The sequence below is a fragment of the Neopelma chrysocephalum genome, unplaced genomic scaffold (genome assembly GCF_003984885.1).
Source record: "Neopelma chrysocephalum unplaced genomic scaffold, ASM398488v2 Primary Assembly neopelma1_299, whole genome shotgun sequence".
NCBI lineage: Eukaryota > Metazoa > Chordata > Aves > Passeriformes > Pipridae > Neopelma > Neopelma chrysocephalum.
The window spans coordinates 1,649,847-1,677,536 of record NW_020897961.1 but is presented as its reverse complement, the minus strand read 5'-3'; the positions used below and the strand labels follow the sequence as shown (position 1 = coordinate 1,677,536).

The 27,690-nt window shown below is 50.0% G+C and overlaps 1 protein-coding gene across 1 annotated transcript in view; it reads right to left on the bottom strand.

The window, feature by feature from the left end:
* GALNT17 (polypeptide N-acetylgalactosaminyltransferase 17) overlaps nucleotides 1–26,730 on the bottom strand; it is a 216,473-nt gene extending 189,743 nt beyond the window's left edge. Inside the window, exon 1 of the mRNA XM_027704952.1 lies at nucleotides 26,267–26,730. Within this exon, the coding sequence (XP_027560753.1) occupies nucleotides 26,267–26,504 (238 nt within the window). The 5' untranslated portion in view covers nucleotides 26,505–26,730. The remainder of the gene's footprint in view (nucleotides 1–26,266) is intronic.
* Nucleotides 26,731–27,690: the final 960 nt, after the last annotated feature.

The window sequence follows — 27,690 nt, the reverse complement described above, 5'->3', positions numbered from 1 at the left end:
GTGATGTTAAGCATCCAGACCCTTTTACATAAGACCAACACCAGTTAAGCCAAAACTGAACTTGCAAACAAGTGTCATATTACTTTTGTTTGATTTAAGTGTCTTCCTGTCAGGCTCTAGATGTCTTGACTTCTGCCATCACACTGCTCCCCTCCCTCCTCCCTACCAGCCCTACAGCCAGTTAGAGCTCTGCAGGACGGGGACCCCTGTCCCTTTAGGCTCAGGTTTAAGCCATACTGTAGACCACACCAACAGTCACTGGAATAAAGGGGAGAAGTAATAAAAAACAAATAAAATTTAAAAACCAAACAAACAAAATCCGCCAACAAAAACAAACAAACAAAACCCCGAAAACAAACAAACAAAACACAAAACAAAACAAACAAAAAAACCCCCCCCAAAAAAAACCCAGAAAGTGAGAGCAAGAGAACTGGGAAGAAACAGGAGCTTGGTGTGTTTGTTCAGGTGGAGAAGAGGAGACTGAGGGGAGACCTCACTGCAGTTCCACCTTCCTGGGCAGGGGTAGAGGAGGGACAGGGACTGAGCTCTGCTCTGGGGGGACCAGGGACAGCAGCCAGGGAATGGCTGGAGCTGTGTCAGGGCAGGCTCAGGTTGGATCTCAGCCAAAGGTTCTTCCCCCAGAGGCTGGTTGGGCACTGCCCAGGCTCCCCAGGGCAGTGGGCACAGCCCCAAGGCTGCCAGAGCTCAGGGAGGGTTTGGCTGATCCTCTGGGGCCCAGGGGGTGACTCTTGGGGCTGGGCCTGTGCAGGGCTGAGGGTTGGACTCCGTGATCCTTGGGGGTCCCTCCCAGCTCAGCACATTCTGAGATTGTCTTCACATGTAGAGTGAAGAAAAAAGCTCCAAAGGGTACAAGTGCTGGTCAGGGTCTCATGGTGAGATCCTGGGGCTCCAGGCTGGGTGACCCCTGTGCTGGGAATCAGCCAGGGATGGACCTGAGGAAAGGCAGAGGCGACAGGCCAAGCACAGCTTGATGCCTCACCCAAACCAGTGACTGCAGTGAGTGACAGACCCTCAGCAGGGTGTAAAATCTCTCCAATTAAAGCCCCCAGTTGAAATCCAACACAGGCCAACAAAGCTTCTGTTGTCTGATGGGTCCCTGACAGTCCTCATGGAATAAAATCAGAGGTTACAGGGAATTTTATATCCCAGGAGGCAGCACTACCATAGAATGAACTGGTTCCTCTGGTTGCAAGTCTCACTAGAGATACCCTGGTCAGAGCTGCAGGAAGATGGTGAAGCAAAATGCTTCAAGGTGGTGGAAAATGATCTTCACTGACTTGCATCTGATTTCCATCTTCTGGAAGAAAAATCATAATTTTCTTTGGAGGATGTAAGGAGAATGAACACGAAATTCAATCAGATGCAAAACGTTCCATCCCAAAGCCATTTGGAAAAGTCTGGCAAAGGAAGTACCCTTTAAAGTGCTACCAAAGGGAAGGGACTGGTAGCAGGACAGACCACGTTAAAGTGAAAAATTAAATTAAAGGCTCAAGGGAGAATTTATTAAAAACCCATTACTCTGAGATTTTCCATGCCTCTGTTTGGTCTCCCAAAACACTGATTTGTTAGAGATTAGCAAAGATGGGAAAGGATGTGTGAAAGAATGCACAGACTAATACATGTATCTTCTATAATTTGAACAAAATCCCCCTGCCTGGTGTCCTGAGAGCCTGGGATCCTTCTGTGCTGCTTTAGCAAACAAACAAGACCCCAATTAACTTCACCAGACTCGGACCATGACAAAACTCCTGTTCCTTGGCTTACACACACTCTGGGTAAACACAGCCTTGGACCAGCAATCTGAGTCTTGGGACTTCTCTAACCCTCAGAAACGAGAAGAAAATGTTGGATGCTGAGGGACAGGTGGATTATCCCAAGGCAGTAGGAGGTGCTGACTTCCTGCCCTGGACCCGCTTTCATAGGCCAAGCGACAAATCCACAGCAGTTGGTCTGGGAATCTTTCCTGGAGGCTGCCCAGGACAGTAACACCTCTGCCTGGGTGTTCCACCTGCTGGAATCTGAATGTTCCCCATGGAGTGCTCCAGGCTGGGGCAGAGGGGCTGGAAACATGCCTGGTGGGAAAGGCCCTGGGGATGCTGGTTGGAGGGGCTGAACAGGAGCCCAGCTGTGCCAGGTGGGCAGGAGGCCAAGGGCACATGGGCTGTGCCAGCCATGGTGTGGCAACAGGACCAGGGCAGGGACTGTCCCCCTGTGCTGGCACTGCTCAGGCACCTCCAGCCCTGGGGGCAGTTCTGGGCTCCTCAGGATAAAAAAGACATTGAGGGGCTGGAGCATGTGCAGGGAAGGGAACAGAGCTGGGGAAAGGGGCTGGAGCAGCAGGAGCAGCTGAAGGAGCTGGGGGGGCTCAGCCTGGATTAAAGGAGGCTCAGGGGGGACCTTCTGGCTCTGCAACTCCCTGACAGGAGGGGGGAGCTGGGGGGAAGTCGGGTTCTGCTCCCAGGGAACAAGGGATGGGATGAGGGGAAACCGCCTCAAGCTGTGCAAGGGGAGGGTCAGGTTGGACATCACAGAAAGTTTCTTGCCTAAAAGAGTTGTGAAGCATTGGAAGGGGCTGCCCAAGGAAATGGTGGAGTCACCTTCCCTGCAGTGTTCAAAAGAACACATGGATACGGCACCTGATGACATTGTCTAGGGGTGAACATGGTGGTGGTGCTGGTTGACAGCTGGACTTGATGATCTTAAAGGCTTTTCCAGCCTTGACAATTCTATGATTCCGAAGCATTTTAGGGCAAAATCTCCCACATGTGCTGCAAAAGAGCATCCCTTGGTTGAGCTCCCAGAAGCAGCTCCTTTTAATATGCAACCCCTTTGCTCTTTCCATTTGGGACTGTGCCCAGCTGGATCCAAAACCTGAGCCTCTGATACACCTTTCTCCCTACAGTGTTTGGCCTGAACAATTCCTGAGATCACAGGAAAGGGCTCAGACAACACCAGCAGGAGCAGCTGATCCAGCACCAGGAGCTCACCCCCTGTTAGCCCCTCCAGCACATCACCCACCTGCATAGCCTTGGAACAAGCACCTCCAAGCTCTGCCATTCCAAAGGCTCCCAACAAACGCTCATTACAAATTCAGGGCTGCAGCTGACCCCCATTAGGAAGTGGTTTATTAAATTAAAACCTCAATCCCAGAAATGGATGTTTCCTTAACGGACGGACACGATTTGGAGGCCTCACGCTGCAAAGCTGGAAAATCAAATCAAACTGTGGCAAAGCCCAAGGAATTAAAGCAATAAAGAGAAAGCAGTGGGAGGAACACAGAGGCCTCTTGCCAAAGGGAAGGTGCTTATCACAGACTTGGTACAGACTGAAAGCTCTCAGAAGTGCCACACGCAGGCAAAAAAAATTCAGCAATTATCAAGCCATGCTTGGACAACAGGTGCTAATGACATTTGAAAATCTACAAAGGCTGATTTCACAGTGTAGATTTTCTTACTGACAGTTTTCCATGTTTGCTTCGGTGCAGAACTGGGCACATCGTTTCTCATTGTAAATGGTTGGGGTTTTTAAGCAAGGGGATTGCATTGGTTCCAGGATGTTCAACTGAGAGTCAAATCCTACCCACACTGACTCCCTGGATTAGCAGTACACACCAGGCTACAGGGCTTGCAAAAACCCAAACAACCAACAGCAACAAAACCTACCAGAAAACCCAAAAAAACCAACCCAAACAATCAAAAAAAAATCAAACCCCAATCTAAAGAACGAACCCACTCCTCATCCCTTCACCTCCAAACCCAGAGAGGATTTGGGACACTGCTGCCTCCCAGATCTTTCACTTCATCTCCACTTTTTGAGCTCTGCATGTTCCAGAACTCAGTTTTTACCCTTCAGGAAGGCTCAACTTCAAGGAGTCACTTGGGGTATGTGCCCTTTTACCTGCACCCCTGAACAGGAGGCTCTGAACTGGTATCAATCCCCCCTTCTGGCTCTGGGATCTGTTAGAAAAACCAGTCCCAGAGTCTCTGGAATGCCACGAGGTCCCATAAAGCTGCACAGATTGTTTAAAGGTGAAACGCAATACAAGAATTTCTTTTCAAAATCCAAACCTGCACCTCCTCTTGCCCCTAAGAGAGATGTTCTCTCCAACCCCAGTTTATCACAGAGTGAAGCCCTTAAACCTTCCCTCCTCTCCTCCAGAGGTGCAGGTGATGCATCCTGCCCATCCAGCACAGCTTTGGGGTACCTGATGCAGCCTTGCTCGAGGCATCCCAGGGACCCATTCCAGTGACTGCATCCCTCCCTTTTCCTCACCAAGGTGAGATCTCTGTGTCATTCCGTGTTTATTTATCCGTTCCAAGGCTTTGGGAAGTTGTGAAGTCTCTTTAACATGCACACAAGGAGAGCAGGGATGAGTGCTGTGTCTGGAGGCAGCAGTGCTGTGGTGTCACTGCTCCAAGGCACCAGGGAATTGCAGGAGCTTCACAGGAGCAAGAGGGAAGGAATCACAGGTCTCAGTGATGCAGAGCCTCCCTGTGCAATAGCACAAATTGTCAGCCTACATGTATTAGAGAAAACATCTAGTTAATTAGTTTTCTCAAGAAAATATGATTTTCCAGGGCTTTTCCAGGGTCTGGCACTATTGAAGCCTCACTCCTCCAACAGACGCCACGGCTGCTGTGCCAGTGAACGTGGAACAGGCTCTGTTTGCACACAAGGGCCCATCTGTTCCATCTCCACAACTGGATCCAAGAGCTGCACTGTTTGTGTTTGCACTGCTGCACCCACGGGAATGTCTTTATCCAATGCCATGGATAGGCAGGGCTCAAAAAGGACACTGTCACCATCATTGCTCAACTGTTTCTGGGCTCTGCCTCCCTGGAGCTGAGCTCTGCCAGCCACCAAACACTGAGGACAGGAATTCTGGGGTGTTTATCACCCTGTTTGTCCAGTGCCATCCACATGGAGCAACTGATAACAGAAGTGCTTTAGGTTTCAAAGCAAGAGGCTTAATCCTGGTATTTTATAATCCCACCACAGAGCAGAACAACTGAACTGACTGATGGGGAGAAGCAAAGGCCCTGCTGACCCAAAGCAGGTGTTGTGATGTGGGGAGGCTTATTCTTCATCCAGATGTGTATCAAGGATTAAATCCCATCCCTGGGAGAGACCTCAGTGTTCAGCTTTGGAATGAAAGCAGCTCCCAGTGCCCCAGAACACCCTCAGTACCTTTGATTCCAGATTCATGTGCTGGGCACTGGTCACTGCTGTCTGAGGACACCAAAGACCTTGGGAAGGGCTTCCAGCCTTCCAAAGGCATCATCCATAAAAAAACTGCCCTCAGCCAAAGGCAGGAGGCCACACTAATCTAAGTTTTCATTTACTACTTATCTGAAGACAGCTCTATAACAACAAAGGATAAAACAGCTCCTATTTTTGATCCTCCTTTTGAGCATCCTCCAGTTCATACAAATCCCCAGGTCCTGTTTCCAGGCCAGCCCTTCCCAGAGTTAATCCTGACACAGGCCAGGGTCACTTCTTCACTCTCCCTTCTCAATGAGCTTTATGGTGAGTTGGAAAACATCCTGTTTTGGTAACTGGCAAAATGGATATTTGGGCAATATCCTGCCTTTCACAACCTCTCCTTTCCGTCCCTGCCAGTGAAGCTGGGCAGGTTTTTGGACTCTTTCCTCGAGCAGGACGGGCACTGCCAGTGTAACAATATTGTGACTGCAGATGTTTTCACCTGGTGCAAGCTCAGTGCATCCCACCAGGACACTCCCGAACACACACACAGGGCTCTGCCTGAATGACTTGGTGTTTCTTAATTATTTAACTCTCTAAGTGCTCCGCAAAAATAATATTTTTAATAAAACCTTTCCTATTTTACCATTCAATCAAACGACAAAATGGCCAAGGAAGGCATTGCCTTGTTAGCTCTCCAACAGTTCAGCAGCTCAAAGTGGGGTTTTTAAACATTAGATCAAAATAAATCCTTCTGAAAGGAATCATTAAATTCCTCCCAGACACCACTTGTTGTAATGACACAGAACGACGCTGTAAAAGGTTTTCCATTTCTGTTTGGGTTGTTTACACTCTGCAATGTGGGAACATGCAAATCTGAAGTGCATCTTATTGACACATTAAATACAACTGCTACCAAAAAAATAAATCAAAGCTTTACGGGTTCTTGACATCAACAATAGAGTCCACAAGAGGTTGGAAGACACTGAGTTGCAAGAGCAGGAGCTGCAGGATGGAGACTGAACCAGTGCAGACCTGCAAAATTCTTCCCAGTAAGAGCTTCCCAAACTCCCACAATGTGCACATTCAAGAGGAAAGGGGGGAATCCACCTGCAACCCCAGTGACAACAGGTGAGACACACCCTTGGGGGTGGAGGGGAACACCAGCTCCTCAGAGCTCCAGAAACCCTGAGACCAACCAAATTAATGCTCTGAAGTTCCTCAAGTGGCCCAAACAGGCCTTGTGACTTCGTGTTTTCAGGTTTCAGCAGCTTAACTTCGATTTTTGAGACTCTACAGACCCTTTGGAGCAGCACAAGGATTTGGGACACTGAAGGCATCTCCCAGTCTTTCCTTCCCAAGACACCACAGGAAAGAAGGTGGGACAAGGAGGACTTTGAAGCACTAGAGCCATTCAGACCAGGGTATGAGGCCTGGGCCACTTCAATAGTAATTAACAGTAATTCCCACATTAATAGCAGGAATTTTACATAAAGGAATGTCTTTGAATTTCCTGCAGTTACTGATGCAATTTGCCAATGTCTGGCCCAAGTGTCCCCTCCTTATTTTGGGCCTGGGTGCAGGTCCAGTCAGCTCCAGTTAAAACCAAACAAGCAGAGGTATAAATAAAAATGAAGCAGCACAAAGCAACAGGATATCAAAGATTTAAAAATAAAGGAGAAATAAAGGAGGAAAGAAGGCAGATGAGCTCAGAGGACATGAGAGAACTCTGCCTTGCTGAATGATAAAAAGAAAGGAAGATTCCTCATTGCACCTCCCCAGAAGTCGAGAGCACTGCAGAAGTTACCAGGGAGCGAGTTCACACTGAAAAGGGGACATTTAGGTGGGATACTGGGAAGAAATTGTTCCCTGTGAGGGTGGGGAGGCCCTGGCACAGGTTGCCCAGAGAAGCTGTGGCTGCCCCTGAATCCCTGGAAGTGTCCAAGGCCAGGTTGGAGCAACCTGGGCTAGTGGAAGGTGTCCCTGCCCCTGGCAGGGTGTGGGACTGGATGAGCTTTAAGGTCCCTCCCAACCCAAACCATTCTGGGATTCTATTCCATAGGAATGTTTCCAGAGAGGGGACTCCACAACCACCCTGGGCAGCTGTTCCAGGGCTCTGCCACCCTCCAGGGAAAGAAGCTCTTCCTCATGTTGAGGTTTCCTCTCTGCACTGGGTCAATAAACTTTTTTTTTACATATGTTCCTTAAAGCAGGCCACAGACTTCCTCTGGACTTCTCAGATTTGGGAAGAATGGAGGTTAAAAGGAGCCGAGTTTTGACTGAAAGAAAACGAAATGTTATTAAAAAGCAACAGGGGACAGTAATTGCACAGAACAACGTTGTTACAGGAGCATTAATGCCCCGAGGTGGCTGTGAACAGGCTTTTCTCACCTACTCCTCAGTGCCTAATTTTTAACTTAGTTCACAGCTCCTGCCAAATTCCTAAAGGGCTTTGTAAATTCAGCATATGGCTCCAGTGAAACACAACTACCCACAGGGCAGGGCTCCTCAGGCAAACACAACCACACACGCTGCTCTCCCAAAATATTTGTCATCGCACAGGGCGAGCAAAGCAAACTTTTTAGTGCCTTCTCTGACTAGATGAAGGAATCTTCATTTGCACATGAACTTGTTGAGCAGCTCAGCTCAGGTGAGACTGTCCCAGCCAGTGTTGGTTTGATGGCACACACACACAGCTCCATGTGTCTCCTGGCTGCCAAACCAGGAGGTGCAAAACCAGGAGCAAACGCCCCTCATCTCCCACCCTCTGCTCCAACACGTCCCCTGGGGCACCCCTGGATCTGCTCTGCCCTTTGGCAATTCCCCACAGGGATGTTCCTGTGCCTCAAGAGCCCCAGAGCAAGGCACGGCTCCTCCTGCTGTAAGTGAGGCAACAAAGGAGATTGTGCAGATTTCCCACCAATGTTGAACCACAATTAACATTCCCACAAAGCCCTGTCTGGAATGGTGTCATGTCCCAAAAGCCTCTGCCCCGAGCTGAGCTCCACCTCAGCTGCAAAGCCAACAGGAGCCTCCTGACACCAAGTGGATTCTTGTAGGACAAACGTTTCCTCACTCCCAGTTCCCTGCCAGGTGAGTGTCAGGTGAGGGCTCAGCCAGGGGAGCGCTGACGCAGAGACTTGGAGATTATATAAATAAATAAAGAGCCCATTTTCCCTCTCCCCCTCCCTCTAAGTAGGTCACTCTGCCTGCTATGGAAATCAGCTCCTCTTCAAAGCAGGTTGGCTCGTCTCCTTATCTCCTTAATGTAAGAGCTGTGCAAAGCATTGTAAGAGCAAAGGGTAATTTCGGCCTAATTTGATTTATTCCTGGTATGGGTATAAATATGAGACTGTATTTACTTGTCAAAAAAAAAAACCACACCCTTGAGACACAAAAATGAAGGACAGCTGGCAGGTATCTGCCATACAGGTAGTTCTGAATGGGCTCCACAGCTACAATCCCATGTCCCTGGCATGTGACACATCGCAAAAGGATACAAAGGGCCTTCGTGACCCAGCAAGGAGAAAAAAAGAAGAAAAAAAATCCCTTGAATTAGACTGTCAAAGCTCCAGGGAGTGATGTGAGAGAAGCCCAGCTTACAGCAATTTCAGCCTGAAAATTAGGCCCTACCTTTTTATTTCTTCAGCCCAGCACAGAGCTTTCCAATTTCTACTGGCAATGAATGAGGCACATGAGCAAAGCCTGATCCTCACCCTGCTGAAGCCCCTGGAAACAGTGCAGATGTTTCCAGAAGATGAAAGGGAGTTCTTTGGGTGTTTCCCAGCCCACCCCCATGAAGGGGTGGCAGGCAGGACCCACTCAGAATTTACAGGCTGGGCTCAGGGTTTTAAACCCTACCAGGGGTTTCATAGAAACCCAGAATGGGTTGGGTTGGAAGGGACCTTAAAATCACCCAGTTCCACCCCCTGCCATGGGCAGGGACACCTTCCACTAGCCCAGGTTGCTCCAACCTGGCCTTGGACACTTCCAGGGATGGGGCAGCCACAGCTTCTCTGCCCAACCTGGGCCAGGCCTCCCCCCCCTCCCAGCCAACAATTCCTTCCTAATATCCCACCTAACCCTGCCCTCTGTCAGTGGGAAACCTTTCCTCTTTGTCCAAAGTCCCTCTCCAGCTCTCCTGGAGCCCCTTTAGGCACTGGAGGGGGCTCTGAGGTCTCCCAGAGCCAGCCCTTCTCCAGGCTGAACAGCCCCAGCTCTCCCAGCCTGGCTCCTTAGAACAGGGAATATTGAAGGAATACCAAAATGCCTGTGCTGTGCCCATGCAGACTCACAGAACACCTTCCTGCTGATCAAACCAAGTCCAGGTCACTGAATAGACAAGTGACACATTGGGATCCGAGCTCTGCTCCAGGGATGGGCATCCCAGGCTCCTGCAGCCAGCAGGGATGGTGCTGCCACACAGCTCCTTCTGGGAAGCTCCTTTTGGGTGCCTGGTAGGATTGAGTGTCCACAGCACAGGGAATGCAACTAAAGGCATGAAAAGAAACCCCAGTGCTCACAGGAGGCAAACACTGGAGAAGTTCTACCTAACAACATCCAAAAACTGAGCCAAAGAAAATGAACCACAGAAACATCATTATTGCTTGAATGCCCCTATCAGCAATTTTGTTTTAAAAAACAAACTAAAAATCAGCATTTTTAAAGTCAAGTATAAAGGAAGTTCCTTAGACTGGAAAAGCTGTTGCCTTATGCACCTCTGAAGATTATCACTGGTACAAGCTCCTGACACAGCAGGCTGAGCAAAGTTCTCCTGACTCCCAATTGTGCAACTTCAGCCTGTTCTTTTGCTCCATTGATCCAGTCAGAAGATTCCTGGATCAGCTCTTTTTCCCCCCTCAACTTCTTGAGTTTCTACTCTCAAGGCTTTAAGCCAAAGCTCAGCGTGGGGGTGTGAGAGATGCCAACGAAGGAGCAAAAGAAAGGAAAAATATCTCTTGGTTTTTTAATACTCCTGGAAGAAAGGGAGGTTGCAGGTTGGATGTTGCCTCTCACAGCAGCAGCATTTTGCCCTCTAGACTGCAGAGAAGGAGCCTGTGGTTAAAAGCAGCAGGAAATGGGCTCAGCAAACAGGTCAAGCCACATGAGTGTGTGCAGGAGGGGCTGGTCGTGGTTGGCAACGTTCAGCCCCACGTCGTACCCCCGGCCTCTTCTTCCGAGCCAGAAGGAATCATTTCCCAGGATGTGAAGTGGGCAGATTGTATTCAAAGCTCTCACTTTCACTCAAGCTTCCTGAAGAAGTTAAGGATTTGGTTCCAGACCTGAGTCTGCTGCACTCCACCCCAAAACACTGCCCTGGACATGCTCATGAGCTCAGGACAAGATGAGCTCCTGCCAAAAATGGAGGTTCCAAAAAAACCACCATAACTGCAACAGGCCTGGAGGCTTCTGGGCTGGGAAAGAGCATTATTAATATTAATATATATCATTTCATAGGAGGCAGAAACACAGAAAATAGACAGCACTGTGCCTTAAGCCCTGGAATCAGCCGGGATTTTTGGCAGCACATGCTGCAGAAGACTGTAGCAGCTGTCAAGTCACAGCTGGAGTTGCCTCTAGTGAAGGTGATTGAGAAATGGGATTAAGGAAAAAAAAAGCACAACAGGTAAAATCCAAGGCAAAATAAAATGCAAAGAGAACAGACAACTGAGGTTTCCTTGCTTGCAGAGCATCTAAATAGCTCTGAGTTGCATATTCCCTTTTTCCTTTAAGTGCAGCCCCAGACTAACTTACACTTTCCAAGTTCTTTGTTTTAGCCCTTCTCTGACATTCTCAGTTCTCTGCTTTGCAGGGAGATCCATCACACCTACAAGGCTGTGGTGGGGTGACCCTGGCTGGGCACCTGGTGCCCACCAAAGCTGCCCTGGCAGTGCCCTGCTCAGCTGGGCAGGGCACAGGGAGCACAGGGAAAGGCTCAGGGGTGGGATAAGGGCAGGGAGAGATCCCTCCCCAGCTCCTGTCATGGCCAAACACACTCAGCTTGGGGCAATTACTTGCATTTATAACCCATCAAACCAGACGAGGACAATGAGAAAGAAAATGGAATCTTGAAGCACCTTCCCCACACCCCTCCCTTCTTCCTGGGCTCAGCTTCACTCCTGATTCCTTCTCCCTCCTCCTCCCCAGTGGCTCAGGGGGATGGGGAATGGGAGCTGTGGGCAGTTCACACCTTGTCTCTGCTGCTCCTTCCTCCCCAGGGCTTGGACTCCTCACACTCTCTGGGATCCCTCCCACGGGGTCAGTCCCCAGGAACTGCTCCAGGGTGGATCCCTTCCCACGGGGTCAGTCCCCAGGAACTGCTCCAGGGTGGATCCCCTGCAGGGTCACAGGTCCTTCCAGCAAACCTGCTCCACGTGGGCTCCTCTCTCCAGGGATCCACAGGTCCTGCCAGGACCCTGCTGCACCACAGGCTCCCCACGGGCTCACAGCCTCCTTTGGGCATCCCCTGCTCCCTGGGGGCTCCTCCCGGGGCTGCAGGGGGGTCTCTGCTCCCTGTGGACCCCCGTGGGCTGCAGGGCAATCTCAGCTCTGGGGCCTGAAGCGCCTCCTGCCCCTCCTTCTGCCCCGACCTTGCTCTCTGCACAGTTCATTCTCTCACACGTCCTCACTCCTCCCTTCTCCAGCTGCACTGGGGCAGGTTGGGGGTTTTTTCTCCCCCTCCTTAGCTCAGTTACCCCAGAGGTGCTGCCACAGTCCCTGCTGGGCTCAGCTTGGCTGGCAGCAGCTCCATCCTGGAGCCGTCTGGGACACGGGAAGCTTCCAGCAGCTCCTCACAGAAACCACTCCTGAACCCCCCTGCTACCAAACCCTTGTCCTGCAAACCCAGATCAAAGGTCAGTGGCCTCACAGCATCTGTGTGGCCTCAAACTAGTTCACCTGGTCCCACCACACCATCCCTTGAAGCAGCAAAATGGACCATGAAAAAACCACCCTGCTCTTTTCTTTCTCACAGCCTGGAGCTGCTGTCCAGGCTGGGACCTCTCAAACAGCCACACCTGCCCTATTATAACTTTTTTTTTAAAATCCTAAGGATTAAAAAACAAACAAACAAAAAAAAGACACACAGAGCAGGAACTCCCAAATCAAAAAAAGGCTCCAAAGCCCCCACCCTGGGGGAATTTATACCACTGATCCTCACTGAAAATACAGGTGTTCTCCAGCACTTCTGCTCCTCTGCCACATCTATTTCTGTTTCCACTGGGGACCTGTATATCAAAAACCTAATAAAGAACAGCATTAGGTGAGCACTTCATTCCAACCTCCAAAAATCACCAATCCTACGCAATACTCCATTAAAAAAAAAAAAAAGAGAGTCACCAGCAGTTATCTTGAAACTAGGACAGCTGCAGCATTTAAAACACCTACTACAAATGCAAACTACTCTGGCACATCATAATTAGTAAATGGCAAATATTAGGAGTTATGGGGAAAGAGATCGTTACAGCAGATTTTAATAGCCCAGCATTTCATGCATTTGATGTGGAAATGCAGTCAGCACACACTTGGAGCATTAAACCTACATTAAGAAACAAACTGCTTCATTTCTGGAGTTGTAAAAACAAAGGTTAAATATCTGCTTGAGCACAAACCCTGTAATTTTTCCACAGCGACTGTATTGTTTTGCTTTGCACAGCTAATAATCCCTGCCCTGGTTTGTCCCCACTCATCTCCCGAGCACTCACACTGGAATCAGCACAGCAGCACAAACACCCAAGAACCACATTTGCCAGGAAGGTTTCTGGATCTATCTTTTTATCTTTTTACTTACGTTCCATCTATATAAAATAATCAGTTGAAAATACACTTTTTTTTGTAGACAGACGTTTTTCCACTGCTTGTAACAAAATTAAGCAACTGCACGGCATCCAAATATTCCCGAAGCAATCCAGAGATCCCCCTGTTCCCTGGGGGCACTGTTCCCTGCCAGGACACTCTGTCCCATCCCATGCCCCCTCTCTCCCTATTAATTCCCATGGTGCCCATCCAGGTCAGTCTCCTCATCCTCCCCCTCCTCTGCTCCTGTGGTTTCTCAGCCCCGTTTTTATTGAACCCCGTTTTTCAATCCCTCCCCTATTTTCCCTTTTTGTCTCTCCATGGGAACACTGATTCATGTTCCTGGTCCATGGAACAGGCTCCCCAGGGCAGTGGGCACGGCCCCAAGGCTGCCAGAGCTCAAGGAGTGTTTGGACAACACTCTCAGGGACAGGGTGGGATTGTTGGGGTGTCTGTGCAGGGTTGGACTGGGTGGTCCTTGTGGGTCCCTTCAAGCTCAGGAGATTCTGTGATTCTTCTCATACATCATTTCCAAAAACATCTGGATCAGTTTGCTGGGATGAAAGATAAACATGATCTTGACAATATCTGACCACCTCAGTCCAACTGGAGAAATTATGGACAAATCAATGCACTTTCTCATGATGGACAAGGCTGGGCAGCCTAAAATAAAGTGCTACCAGAGGTGCCTGCACCTGGACCTGCAGCTTTGGAGTGACTCTGGATATCCCAATCCAACTTTGGATATCCAAACCCAGCAACTGTAATTGGAGCTGGGTATTTCTGGATATGCGGAGCTGGACATTTAAGGGAATTCCAGGATTTTCCAAACAGCACAAATCATGGTGGAGGCCTCCGATGGGGATGTCCTGTCTAAATTTCATCTCTTCCCTCTCACTGCCTCTGTCCTGCCTGCAGCCTGGCAGGCAGTCCTAATTTGCAAGGTCTGGTGCTGTTGCACAGGATCAAACAGGCAGCATCAGTAGGGAGGAAAATTTGTGGCAGGAACAGAGCATTAATTAGGACTTGGAAGTTGAGCAACTTAGTAAGAAAAGACTGATAAAAGTGTGAAGACCCATTTTACTGACTAACCCCTTTCATGTCTGTGCAGAGCAGCAATTAAACTCCCCTAGAAAGTCACTTATTGATTCAGTGCTTGATCCAAAGGCAACTCAAGTCAATATGACCTGACCCCAGTAATATCTTCCATGTAAGACACTGTAAAAGGCAGTTACTGCCTTTGGACACTCCTGACGGGGAGGTTTCTGCAGGAAAGCTTTCTGTGCCCCAAAACCACCTGCATGACCCAGCTCTCACACTGCCCCTTCCTCACACACCACCAGTCAAACACCCCACGCCTGAACTGTCCCCCTTCATGCTAGAGAAAGCAGCTCCCCCAGCCCTGGTCCACTGGGCAATTACTAATTTAATTCTCTACATATTCTAGTTTTGTTTCTGACCTCCCACCTGCAGAGCCTAAAACCCAGCTCTGCCCCTCTGGGTGGGATGGGTTCCATGCAGGCAGCTCCTCCCAAAGAGCTCCTGCCCCACCGGCAGCACCCGCTCCTCCAAACTGGCACTTCTGGTTGCCCCACCTTCCCACACCCAGGGTCCCCCTGGGAACTGGTGCATGGTGGATATTTCCCTAATTTTGAACCAAACCTTGAAGGTTTCCCATAACTCACAGGAGCAAGTAAAGCTTCTGGAGGCAGAGACCCCGAGGAGGACACAGACCTGCTGCCTGTCCCTCCCCAGCCCTCCAAGCCCACAGAGACCCTTCAGCCCCAGCCCCTGGCTCAGCATTGCTGCTCCTGGATGAACCCCTGGCTCAGCCTTCTTCCCTCACTGCTCCTGCCCTCCCTCCCTCCAGCTCCACTTGCTCATCTTCCTGCCCTGGGTTGGTTTTACACCCAGAGGCTGGTTGGGCACTGACCAGGCTCCCCAGGGCAGTGGGCACAGCCCCAAGGCTGCCAGAGCTCAGGGAGGGTTTGGACAATGCTCTCAGGCACAGGGTGGGATTGCTGGGGTGTCTGAGTAGGGCCAGGGGCTGGACTGGATGATCTTTGTGGGTCCCTTCCAGCTCAGGAGATTCCATGATTCTATTATTTCATTTTCTAACGTGTGGCCCCTTCGACGCAGTTCACATGTAATAATATAGATTGAAACCAACTTGAGTTTTAAATCCAAAAGTGGCAGGGAATTAACACAACTTTAGGCCTAATTCTCTCCCCCATCTTCTGCCTCATTCTGTTGCATGATTTATCTGGTTTGGGCACAGCCTGTTTCTCACTGGTTTACAGCACCAAATACCTGGGAAATGAACCTGTCAGGGGTCCTGGGCAAGGTCACAGTGTAAGGGAGGAGGAATCACTTCATGGAGGCTCCATTCCAGCAGCTGGGTGTGGATACCCAGGAAGCTCCACCTGGACAGGAGGAAGAACTTCTTCCCTGGGCAGTGACCCAGCTCTGAACAGGCTGCCCAGGGAGGGGCTGGAGTCTCCTCCCTGGGGATATTCCAGACTCCTCTGGACACAATCCTGTGCCCTGTGCTCTGGGCTGGCCCTACCTGAGCAGGGAGGTGGCACCAGTGACCCACTGGGGTCCCTTCCAGCCTGACCCATTCTGGGATTCTGTGTGATTCCATGAGGAATGAGAAGGGAACATCTCTCCTTCCTCACTTTTTCTGTTCCCACCTCTTTGAATCCAGTTCCAAGTATCTTCAAATAACCAAAACTCTTCTGCAATGTTTCCTCATACCATTCACCACACAAAACCCTCTTTATCTCCTCCTCTCCTTGAAACACCCATCCAGTAAGACATGAGGGAACTTCAATCTCTTAACTTGTGCATTTTTTCAAATATTATTCTAAGTGACTTGTCCAGCATCACACTAAACATCAGAGGAAAAAACTGATCCCCAACCCTTTCCTGCTGGATCCTGCTGCCCTTCATGGTGCCACCAGTCCCTGCTGATGACAGGAACAACAACTTCAAGCAAACTGAGATCCCACATGATGGCATTTGGTCTGCACTTAGCAAAGGGAAAAGTACAACATGGCCCCAGCCTTGACTACAGGTTTACACAAGTGTAGTGGTTATTACTATTATTGTCTTGTCAGTGCAAAGAGGGAAAACTGCAATAAAATCTAGAGGAACAGGGGTTTTATGTTCCCAGCTATTTAGAGCACTCAGTGTTCCATGACACCTCACTGAAGGTGGCAAAAAATAAAAACACACAGAGGTCAACAAAACGTATTTAAAACCCAATAATGGAATATAAGTGAGCTTTAAAATTCATTACATGGCTTTTCACTCTTTTATTCTCCTCCTTCACTTTGTATTTTTAAAGTATGATCAAGCAAGTGCTTTGGAAGAATTAGCAGTAATTTGGTGCAAACGTGAGTGCTCTTCTGATTGAATTGAAAGTGTAATATGGGCAAAGACCCAGAAAGAAATTCTAATTGTTATTTTAAAATTAACCTCCTCACTTCATCTTTATCCTCTGAGCACATGCACAACCATGGTGGGCCATTACCCTGCCTGAGATACAAGCAAATGAAGATTAAAACTAAGGTTAAATCAATTCTGACAACCAGCAGGTAAGAGACCTTGCTTGCCTCTGATGCAGCTTGAGGAAACACCAGAATAACTCAGCTGAGGCACTGCTGGTGTCTGTTAATCCACTGTTGATTTTCTCTCTTATAAAGGGTTTGCTGCTTTCTGTACCTCAGCAGCACTTGGACGTGCCAAGGAAAAGCAATTTGGATTCCCATTGCCCACAGACACAAAAAGGCCCTGCTGTTACAGCGAGGAGATGGGAGAAAAGAAAGTCCTGTATCTAATTCAGGTGCTGGGGAACAGAGCCAGAGGGAGCAAAGCTGCCCAAAGGTGGCACAGGGCAGAGCCCAGCTCTTGCCACCCAGAGCCTTCCCCTTCCAGACACTGGGAAATGCTGGTGCTGGGAAACCTCACCTCAAACCATGGGAAGGAACACGACACTAAACAGCTTTAAACTGAAGGAAGGAAGGTGTAGATGAGATATAGTGAAGAAATCCTTCCCTGTGAGGGTGGTGAGGCCCTGGCACAGGTTGCCCAGAGAAGCTGTGGCTCCCCTATCCCTGGAAGTGTCCAAGGCCAGGTTGGACAGGGCTTGGAGCAATCTGGGATAGTGGAAGGTGTCCCTGCCCATGGCAGGAGGTGGGATGAGATGAGCTTTAAGGTCCCTTCCAACCCAAACCATTCTTGGATTCTAAGTTATTTCCACTTGCACACAAGCTGAGGGTATTAAAGGAGAAGGAGATCAAGGATTCCCCTTCCCTCCTCAAGCACCTGTATTAGGGAGGGTTCGGGACATACTGAATCTGAAACCCTGACACCATTGGAAGCTCAACAAAACTGATATTTATTACCAAGAGGTGGCCAACAAAATGAACAAACCCAAAAGAGAAGAAGGAGGAGAGAAATAAGCCCCCTCTTCAGCCTCTCCCTCAAGCAACCTTGGAGGACAATTAGCCAATCACAGAACAGCAATAAAATATAGTTTATATAAGAACTCTCATCAAGAACAAAACTTTTTGCAGGTGGTTGGGCCAAACATAGACAAAGGTATTGCCATAATTAACCCCTGATACAGCACCCAGTGCTGACACGTCACCCCAGTGGTTTTAGGGTGCTGACATTAAGTCCCCACGTGCACCAAGACAGGTCAGCCTGGTGTGACTTACTGGCTGAGACACAGCCCTGGAGTTTCAGGGATCATTCCTTTTCCCTCTCAGCAGGAAGGATGGTGCTCTTGCACAACAGCCAAGGAAGATCCCTATTTTTAACAAACCCATTAATGGAGAATTATCATATTACTTCCACACTGGAGACCCTGGGACGCTGTAGGTGTTTCCCATTCCGAGGCAAAACAAGTGCTGTAACATGGCAGACAGCCCTGGGATCACTGTCTGGGGGGCTCAGGTATCAGAGTGAATCCCAGGGAGTGAATCCCTGGGAGGGCAGGATCACAGGAACCAGGACTCGTTGCACAGTGTGAGCGCCGAGCATCGCGTTTGGAAAACGGAAAAGGCAAACTGGGATTTTTATCCAGCTCACAGGGAATCTTCTTTCTTTTTCAGACAACTTTGCATCTCCCCAAGGATTCCAAACATCAGAGCCCTCAGCTGCACCCAGGGCAGGGGGTGTGATGGCTCAGCTCTCTCCTCACTGTTTTACGTCAGGCTCTCGTTGCATGATTCCCGCATTATTTTTAGACAACCATCAGGGAATGTCAGAATGTGGGTCGATAGCTATTAGATTTATAGGCACAGCTAGCAAGGCTTGTAGCAATGAGATGTAAAGCATTCAACAATTTCTTGAAGAAATCTGACCGTGGGGACCGAGGGCTAAAAAAATACAGTCGCTTGTACTCCCAAAACTGTTTAGGAAAAATCATCTCGTGCCACTCGGATACATCACTGGAGTTCAATCACTGCTGTTGACTCACAGGAGGGTCAATACTCTGAGTATTCAGTTTAAACAGCCCTTTGCAGACTTCCATAAGGATATCTTACCCCCAAAAAGCCTTCTTTTAAAATGTAATCTATCAACTGCAGGATGCCCTCAGCCATCCTGGGGCTCAGGTGTATCTGGAGGAGCTGGGAGCTGGCAGCCTGCCACAACATCTGGACCAGATGTTCCATTTTAGGTAAAGATTAGTGGCACAAATCACAAAATTAGTCAAACCTCTTTAATTACCTGGGCAGGCACATCTCTGTTTGCTGTTGTGCTGTGCCTTGTTAACAGGCAGGTTTGCTCCCAGACAGCATGTGCTTCCCGCCAGGAGCGGAGGAAGGAGGGAGGATGGTGGCCTGGAGTAGACCAGAGGACTCCCAGAATCCAAGCATATGTCTAAAGCCAACTTCATCCATCTGTCCTGCCTGGCCAAGGCAGAAGATCTCCAAGATGACAAGCATGGGACTGTACTCTCAGCAGTGCCTGCTGCCATCCCAAAGGCTTTGGGGGATCCAAAGTGCTTTGTGAGCCCCTCAGGTATGACACTGCACCCAGGGCTGAGTCCTGCCCTCCGGGAGAGGCAGCTGGAAGCCAGGCAGGATGACTCCAGGCACTGAAATATCACAGAATCCCAGAATGTGCTGAGCTGGAAGGGACCCACAAGGACTATCCAGTCCAACCCTCAGCCCTGCACAGGCCCAAGAGTCACCCCCTGTGCCCCAGAGGATCAGCCAAACCCTCCCTGAGCTCTGGCAGCCTTGGGGCTGTGCCCACTGCCCTGGGGAGCCTGGTCAGTGCCCAACCAGCCTCTGGGGGAAGAACCTTTGGCTGAGATCCAACCTGAGCCTGCCCTGACACAGCTCCAGCCATTCCCTGGCTGCTGTCCCTGGTCCCCCCAGAGCAGAGCTCAGTCCCTGCCCCTCCTCTGCCCCTGCCCAGGATGTTGGAACTGCAATGAGGTCTCCCCTCAGTCTCCTCTTCGCACCAAGTGCCCTCAGTGTCCTCCCAAGACTCCAAATCAAGGCCCTTCCCCATCCTCGTGGTCTCCTTTGGACACTCTCTAACGGCTTCAGATCTTTCCTAGATGTCCATGATTTCCAAATACATCCAACTCCAAATGTCTCTCATTGGTGATACAATAGCACACCACTGATCCAGACTGAAAATCACATAATTACAGCACCTTTCTGGGGTTTTTGCATCCTTAAAAAGATGTTTCCAAGAGCTGCCTGATTAAATAGGCAGGACAAATGTGACATTCCTTTGTCATTTTACCAACATTCATTTTACCAACATTCATTTATTAATATGCAAAAATAAAATACCACCCTTGTCACTATTTTCTGGTCACTGCAGTTGCATCTCATGAATCCTGTGTTGTCTCTGCATGACAAATGTGTTGGTGGCTTATTACTCATTCATTGCCAATGACAGGGAATATTCAGATGACGATGCCAAACAACTATCAAAACCAAAAGTTATCTATCAGTTCCTCGTCAGCTGGTTGTAAACTAAATGTCACATTAACGTCTAAGCTTCCAGATGCTTCCTAAATGACTATATTAAGCCTCATCTTTTAACTGTATTGTTTCTCTAAGAAGTATTTCCTTTATTCACTCTTTGACGGGTATCAGACCCAATTCCTGTGATCCTGCTGAGAGTGATTTACAGGCTGCAGCCCTCAGGTGTCCTGAGCTCTCTCCTGCACTCAGGAAGTTTAGGCTGGGAACTTCTAAAAGCAGGTGCTGAATCTGCATAATTTGTATTATTCCTAATGGGGAATTAGGAAACCAAGTCTGTCAGGTATGTAATAAATGTTAAAGTGGCAATTTTTATCAAGTTGCTATAAAATATATAAGGCCATACAACATAATACAGTTGGTTTCTACTTCAGGATTATATATTGTGGTGGTGGGACTGACAGGGAAGGAGCATCCCAGGTCCTGTGGGACACAGTTAACACAGCAGTCACACCCCATCACCTCTCAGTTATCTCCACATCACCATTTCTTCAATCAAAGATTTCACCCAGCGAGCCTGTGCTCTTATAAAGAGCTATTTGATTTCAATGACATGTTTAAGGTTTGGGCCCTTCTGCCTACAAACAGCTTTTCCTCACTCTCAGTTATTTACACAGTTATTTATCTTATTCAGAGAATTTCTTAGCTTTTTGGTTAATATATTACCTACCTGTTAAAATCTCAGTGTTACTGGTCTGTGGGTGTAGTGCTATTACAAACTACTAACTGCTGATAGAACCACTTTTAATCGGCCTTATTTCCATACATAATTTCTGTGGTCAGTAGTTAGCTAAGTCTGTAATGTGTTTGGAGGATGATAAGTGTTATAGAAGATAAGCATTATCTTATCCTTATGGGAAGCAAATCCACATATCTATAAAGTGGTTTAAGTTAATTAAGGGCCACTTTACAAGGGGGAGAGCAAGAGCCTGCTAAGGGCTGTGGTTCAGTATCAGCCTCCGTGTCCATATGCAACCCTCCCAAAGTTAATTTCCTAATTGGATAAGCAGATGAGAGCACAATCAGGGAGCAGGAGGCTGCTGGCATGAGCTCGGTCCTGTCTCAGCATGTGCAAATCATTCCACGTGCAAAAGCACAGATGCAGGTTTCTCTAAAAACTGAATATAAGCTTATTTCACCACCAAGGAATGTAAAGTTCCTCTTCAGCTTTCAACAGTCGGCAAAAGCAGTAGTTTACTCTGTGCATTTCTTTAGGGAAAGAGCTTGCTCTGCTCCCCCCTTTCCTGACCAGCTTCACTTCAGCACTTCTTCATCCCTGCTCTCTTTTCTCAGCAATTTGTAAATGCCTTTTATTATCCCTGATTTTTTACAACATCAAGTTGGAGCAAACCTGGTCTAGTGGAAGGTGTCCCTGCCCATGGCAGGGGGTTGCTGGATGGTCTCCAAGGTCCCTTCCAGCACAAACCATTCTGTGATTCTACGACCTGCTGTGAATTCACAAAGTAAAATTTAACAGAAGAGCTCAGGGTAAGTCAGCAATGCCCTTTCACGGTGTTTTCTGCCTCACCAATATTTGTCTTGAAGTAAAGACTTTTCATGCTATTTTCCACACTATTCAGATGCCACGTTATTCCTGTCTCGCTGACAAAACTCAGCTGCTGTTGTGTATCCACCAAAAAGCACTAGAGAGGGAGTTTAGAGCCTTCAGTCTCCTCAGAGGCTTTAATCCAGAGCCAGACCCCCTGAACATGCACAGGCAGGTGTTTGTCCCAGCCCAGCTGAGTGGAAGGTTGCTCAGGTGACCAGGGACCAGCAGAAGGGATGAGCTGCCATCTGTTCAAGGTGGCAGATACAAGTGATGGCCTCCCCACACCCAGACACGGGGTTTATTCTCTCCCTCCTGCACTCCTTGTTCTCAAACTGGCAGTTTTAATGACTGAAGTATTTATATATTGACCTCAAGAGCTTCTGGTGCACAGGGTTCAGAGGAGGGGATTGCAGGGTCAGATGCAGATGGAGAGGGAGACAGGACAACACACCAAATCAGACCCAGGCTCTTTGCTCCTGCCTGGGATGAACACTTAGCACTGGAGCTGCCCCAGAGCAGTGCACACATAGGGGAACCTGCTGATGGACCCTGCACATCCCACCCAGCCGGGTGTCCAACTTCCCAAAGCTTCTCCTGCCCAGGGCATCCCCAGCCTCATCCTCTCTCCTCTTGGGAGGGGGGTACACACACCCTGCCCTGCTGTGAACATCTCCCACACCAGGGTGGGGTCCAGGACACCTTCAAGAGCACAAAGGGAGGTAGAAGAGGGTAATGCAAGAGCTCAAGGAAGATGAAACAGCCACTCAAAAGCTACCTGGGCAATTCCCCGTGGGAGGAAGGGAAAGGAGCCACTTCTCACCCACAGGCACAGGTTCCTACATGGGTTCCTACATGATCCCAGAGGAATGGGAATGGATAAAGGCAGACCCTGAGATGAGCTCAGTTGGGCAGAGCATGGTGCCAATAACACCAAGTGTGGGTTTGATCCCCATGTGGGCCATTCACTCACTGATCCTTGTGGGTCCCTTCCAACTCAGAATACTCTGTGATTCTGTGACTCTGCCCAGCCCTTCCCAGGAAGCCCATGGCTCCTGCCAAAGCTGGATGCTCTCTCCTGAGTCTCTGTTCCCTCCAGCTCCTCACTCCCTACCCAGTCACACAAGCACAGAAACCCTCTCTTTGCAAACACAGCAACAAACTGAAAAGTTCATTTATGCGAATCTCCATAAAGTTGAAGATAATCTGGACCACAATTTGTGCTTATGTAAATGTCAGCACACAGAAAAATAGGTTTGGATCAAAAAGACAAGTTGTAGCTAATACCCAAAGTAAAATACACACTTTCCTTTCCGCCCTTCATTAGCTTTCTCTGAACATCTGCTGAACAAGAGAATTCCAGCCATAAAAGTGACTCCAGAAATTAAAAATCCTCTGAATTTCCAGATCAGTGACTGCACATACAAAGCCCTGCATTTCAAAGGGCACCCTCGTCCTTCTGTGTGTGGGAGCCATCTGATTAGAGAGCAGCAAAAAGCAACAGAACAGCAAAAAGCAAACCCCACACAACTTGTGCAATGAATTAGGGAGCAATAATAAACTTCTAGAACGAACAAAGCGCACATACAGTTCTCAATCAGGCCACAAGAAGACTAAATAGACAATTTGGGGCAAACCCAAGTCTTTCCATGGCTACTTCATGAATTAGAATGAGGAGAAAACTGCACCAGGACAGTGCCTGCTGTGGTGACTCCCCAGTCCTGTGGAACATTCCCGGGGTGCTCTTTCAACCTCCATGAGAAACAAGTGGCTGACACAGTGTAGGTTTGTGCACTGCTACCCAAATTAACTCCAAAACTCTGTGAGACCAGCAAAGTGCATCATCTGGGAAGTGAGGAGGCATTGTGGGAGGCAGGCTGGGTCATGTGTGGGACAGCTCTTCTTGCACAGAGAGGAGTGAGAGGCAGCCTGGTGTTATTTCCAGGATGGCCCACCAGAGAATTGTCATTCAAAAAGAGTGATTGTGTCAAATCCTTCCTTTACCAGGCCCAAGGCAGTGTTGTTTAGGTTGTTTTCACGGCCAATGTTTACAGAGATAAATAAATACAGACACATAAAACATGAGGGTTGCTGTACCACAGAGGGCTGTTATTTCCAATATGCTTTACACTACATGACTCACAAACCAAACCCACAGCAATGGTATGATCAGATTGCTCATTTAATCTTTACAGAATGGAGCTTTTTAAGAGATTCAGTTTTTTAAAGATGGCTTCAACTCCCACTGAAACCCAGCCAAGTCCTATAATGCAGAAAAAATCCATAGCTGGCTGCACCCAAACTGGGGGGTAGTTTCTCTCTTCGGCCAAACGCTTCCTGATGCTTCCCAAGGTGCAGATTTTCCACATGCTGCACTACAGGACACTATATTTTATGATTTTGTGCTAAACCACGGGTCAGATTTACAGTGAAATACGACCTTACACAACCTCTGGGTGGATTGTTCTGCAGGGGCTTGGCCAAGAGCTCAGGTGGGGTTGGTGAGGCACCAGCACACAACTCCCCCAGCCAAAAATCAAAGAGGAGGAGTGAACTCATGTTTGCACACTCCAAGGGGGCAGCAGGATTTCAGCTTTAGGTTTTCCTCAAGTGCCCAGAAGGAATGATGATCCAGGCACAGAAAATTCCTGGCGGGGGAGCCAGACCAGCCGCTCCCAGGGACTGTCCCAGCACACCTCACTGTTCCCTTTCAGGGGTGATGGGGGTTCACCCGGCCCCCACATCTTGCTCTGAACCCCTGTCCTGCTGAAGCACAACACACAGACATCACTCAGAGAACTGGGCACATTGTGCTCCTCTCAAAACCACATGTACCAAAGATACACTTGACCCAAAGTTACATAAGCACTGTGCCAGAGCTATTTTTTAGCCAGACTGATCAGTGTTGCTATAAATCACCCCAGGATGCAGAGGCCAGACAAGATGTCACATTTATGTGCTCAGCTTTCTGCCTGCCCTAGGAAAACGTTTGTGATATGGGCAAGATCTCTATTCCCTCTCTGCCTCCCCTGGCCTGTAGGTGCATCGCTGCTCCTCAGCACTGAGCAGGCTCCAGTACAACACCAGAACGTGCTCCCAGTGCCCGGAGCAGCCTGAGGAGAGCACAGAGCTGTCCTGAGCTCCCAGCTGCTCTCACAACCCCAGCCAGCCCCAAGAGCAGCCCCCAGAGCACAGCAGAGCAGGGAGCCACCGAGGAAGGGCAATATCTTATCACTTCAGCTCTCCCTGTGTATTTGTGGGGAGGGCAAACTGCATCACAATTACTTGTCCTAGCCCAAGGTCCTGGTGTGAGGGCTCCTGTCCTGCAGCTGTTGCCTCTTTTTAAATAACTGCCTAGATCTCCCCAGAAACTTCTGCCCTAGCAAATCCAGGAGCAGGCAGTTTCAACAGTTTGATTATAAATAACATGCAGCTTTCTACCTTATTCCTTGTTATTCTTACGCTTCACCACATTTGTCAGCCAACGGTGCTGCTCCAACATCTCGTGGTGCCGGGCACAGGGAGGACGGGTTCCTCATGCAAGTGTGTAAGGTAAGGAGTATAAATAACACTTTCCTGCTTCTCACTGTGCCCAGTGCCATCCCCAAAGCCCAGACAGTGACTGAGCCAAGGCTGGGCACAGGGAAGGGCACTGCCAACTGGCACAGGGAGGGCTCGCTGCGTCCCTGCACCTGCCTCACCTCCCCGGTGCAGAAGTCAGAGCAGCACGAGCTCGGGTTCGGCACTCGGGGCACACCAGCTCTGGGATCAACACGGCACAGAACCGGGCATCAGCTTCATATTCAAAACTCAGAGAGGGAATCACACTGACACGGCCAAAAAAACATTAACTCTGCTCATTCCGACACAAGAAAACTTGCAGGTGTTAAAGCTACAGAGGCTGGAAGCAATAAACAGGACTCTTGGTTGAGAGACCAACCCCAGCTGGGAATCTATGAGGAACAACTTGAAAAAAATCAGCTTCCACAGTGAGTGTTTTAATTAGGTAGCTCAGCCAGATTTCTTATGTCTTTACAACGTGTTTCTCTATCCCTCACAGCATCTTTAAAACTCCCTTTTGACATCTCGGAACTACTGAACCTGGTGAGATTTTAATAGAAATCCCTTTGCTGTGCTATAAAGAGAAGCATTACTTGAGATTTTAATTAGCAGTCGTCAGTGCTGAGCCATAGGAAATACTGAATACTTTGCTTAACTTCATAGAGAAAGTGCCTTTGCTTTCTGACCTTCTGCACTCCAATGATGCAACACACTTGAGCCATTTAAAAACTCCTTTCCAAAAACCCAACTCTGGAGGAGTAGTAAAAGCCATTCCCTCAATCAATACACACTGTGCTGCTCCAGCCCATGTTCGCCCACTGCACACCCTGCTCGTTTGATGCAGAAATCGTGCCTCTGTCATCTCCTGACCACTGCTCTGAATCTCAAAGGCAGCATTCTGTTATTACGATTTCCTCCCATCCTGTGCAAGGTACTCCGGGCTTTGAACACACACGGAACTTGAAAATCAGGTGCTAAATTGATTCAGACCCCTTTGCACAATAACACAGAGAAAAGCACGGGTCTGGCATGCGAACTTCAAGCGAGCCGGGCACCTGCTCTGAGCCTCGATTCAACACCCACGACCATTCCCAAAAGGCATTTAAAGCAGGAGAACTATTCCTACCATTCAGCTGCCTGTAGACTATGTCCTCTAGGAGCGAGAGCCTCTTCAGCACCGCATCCTGGATGGAGCTGCCGCCGTGGGCTGTCGAGTTGGCCACTTCTGCCCTGGGATGGATGTCATGGAAGGAGTCTCCACTCTTGGCCGTGATGGGTCTGCACTTGGCCAGGAAGAGGACGAAGCCAGCCACGGCGATGAGGTTCAACACCAGCAGGACTTTGACTCTCCTCAGAGAAGCCATCAAACTTCCCGAGGGGCCCCGCCAGCCGCAGGGCTACGGGAGCGGGCCCCGCTGCGCGCACATCGCGGGGCCGGGGACGAGCCGCGGCGGGAGCGCGGGGAGCGCGGGGCCGGGGGAGCAAAGGGCTGGCGAGCAGCGGGGCTGGCGAGCAGCAGAACCGCTCGCCCAGGCTGAGCAGCGGAGCCCGCCCCGGACTATGGCCCCGCAGAGAAGGCGCGGCCGGGGCCGCCCGCCCCGCTCCGCCCGCCGCGCTCCCTCCGCCGCCGCCACTTCATGCCCCGCGCTGGGCGCCCGCGCCGGGGCTGCGGGGCGGCCGCGGGGCCGCCGAGCGCTGCGGCAGCACCGGCATCACCGCCCAGCCCCTGCCTGCTTCCTCTCCTCCCGCCTGCCGAGCCTGCCTCCTCGCCTGCCTCCTCTCTCTCTCCCGCCTCCGCCGCGGGGGGGGCGCGGGGCCGCTGCTGCGCTGCGCGCTCGGGGCATCCCCCGCCGCCCGCACCGGGGGGAGCGCGGGGCTCCCGCCCCTCCCGGGCGAGGGGAGGGGGAGGAGGAGAGGGATGAAGAGCCCCCGCCCCCGCGCCGGGACCGCGGCTGCGGCACAGCCCCCGCACAGCCCGCGATGGAGGCCCGAGCCCGGCCCGGGGGCCGCTCCCGCTTCCCCCGCAGCCCGGCCGGGCATCGGCATCGGCATCGCCCCCGCGGCGGGTGCGGGGCGGGGGGCGCGGGGCTCCAGCGGGTCGAGGCGGGGCCGGTGGCGGTAACACACTCGGGCTCGTCCGTGTCGCTGAAAGTTTGAGCCCCCCAGGCCGGTGCGGGGTCCGCTCCCGAACTCTGCGCCCCGGCTTTCCCGCATGGAAGCCCTACCCTCGCCCTTGGAGCCTCACCCTCCCCCTTGGAACCCCGGCCTTCTCTAACAGGCACGGAATCACAACGGGAGCATCCCGCTCCCCAAACGCGCTGTGTCGGCGCCGGGGAACGGCTTTGGAGCTGTCCCCGCCGCGGTGAGCGAGGATCGGCTGTTCGTCAAACACTAACACGAGGTGGAGTGATAAAAACATCATACACTAGAATTCACATCCATTAATGCCAGAATGGTGAATATTCTCCTGAGAGCACAGCCCCCACTGAACAACCCCGTCAACCCCGCCGTTCCCAGCTCTATCCACGTGCCACAGTTAACCCCGCTTTT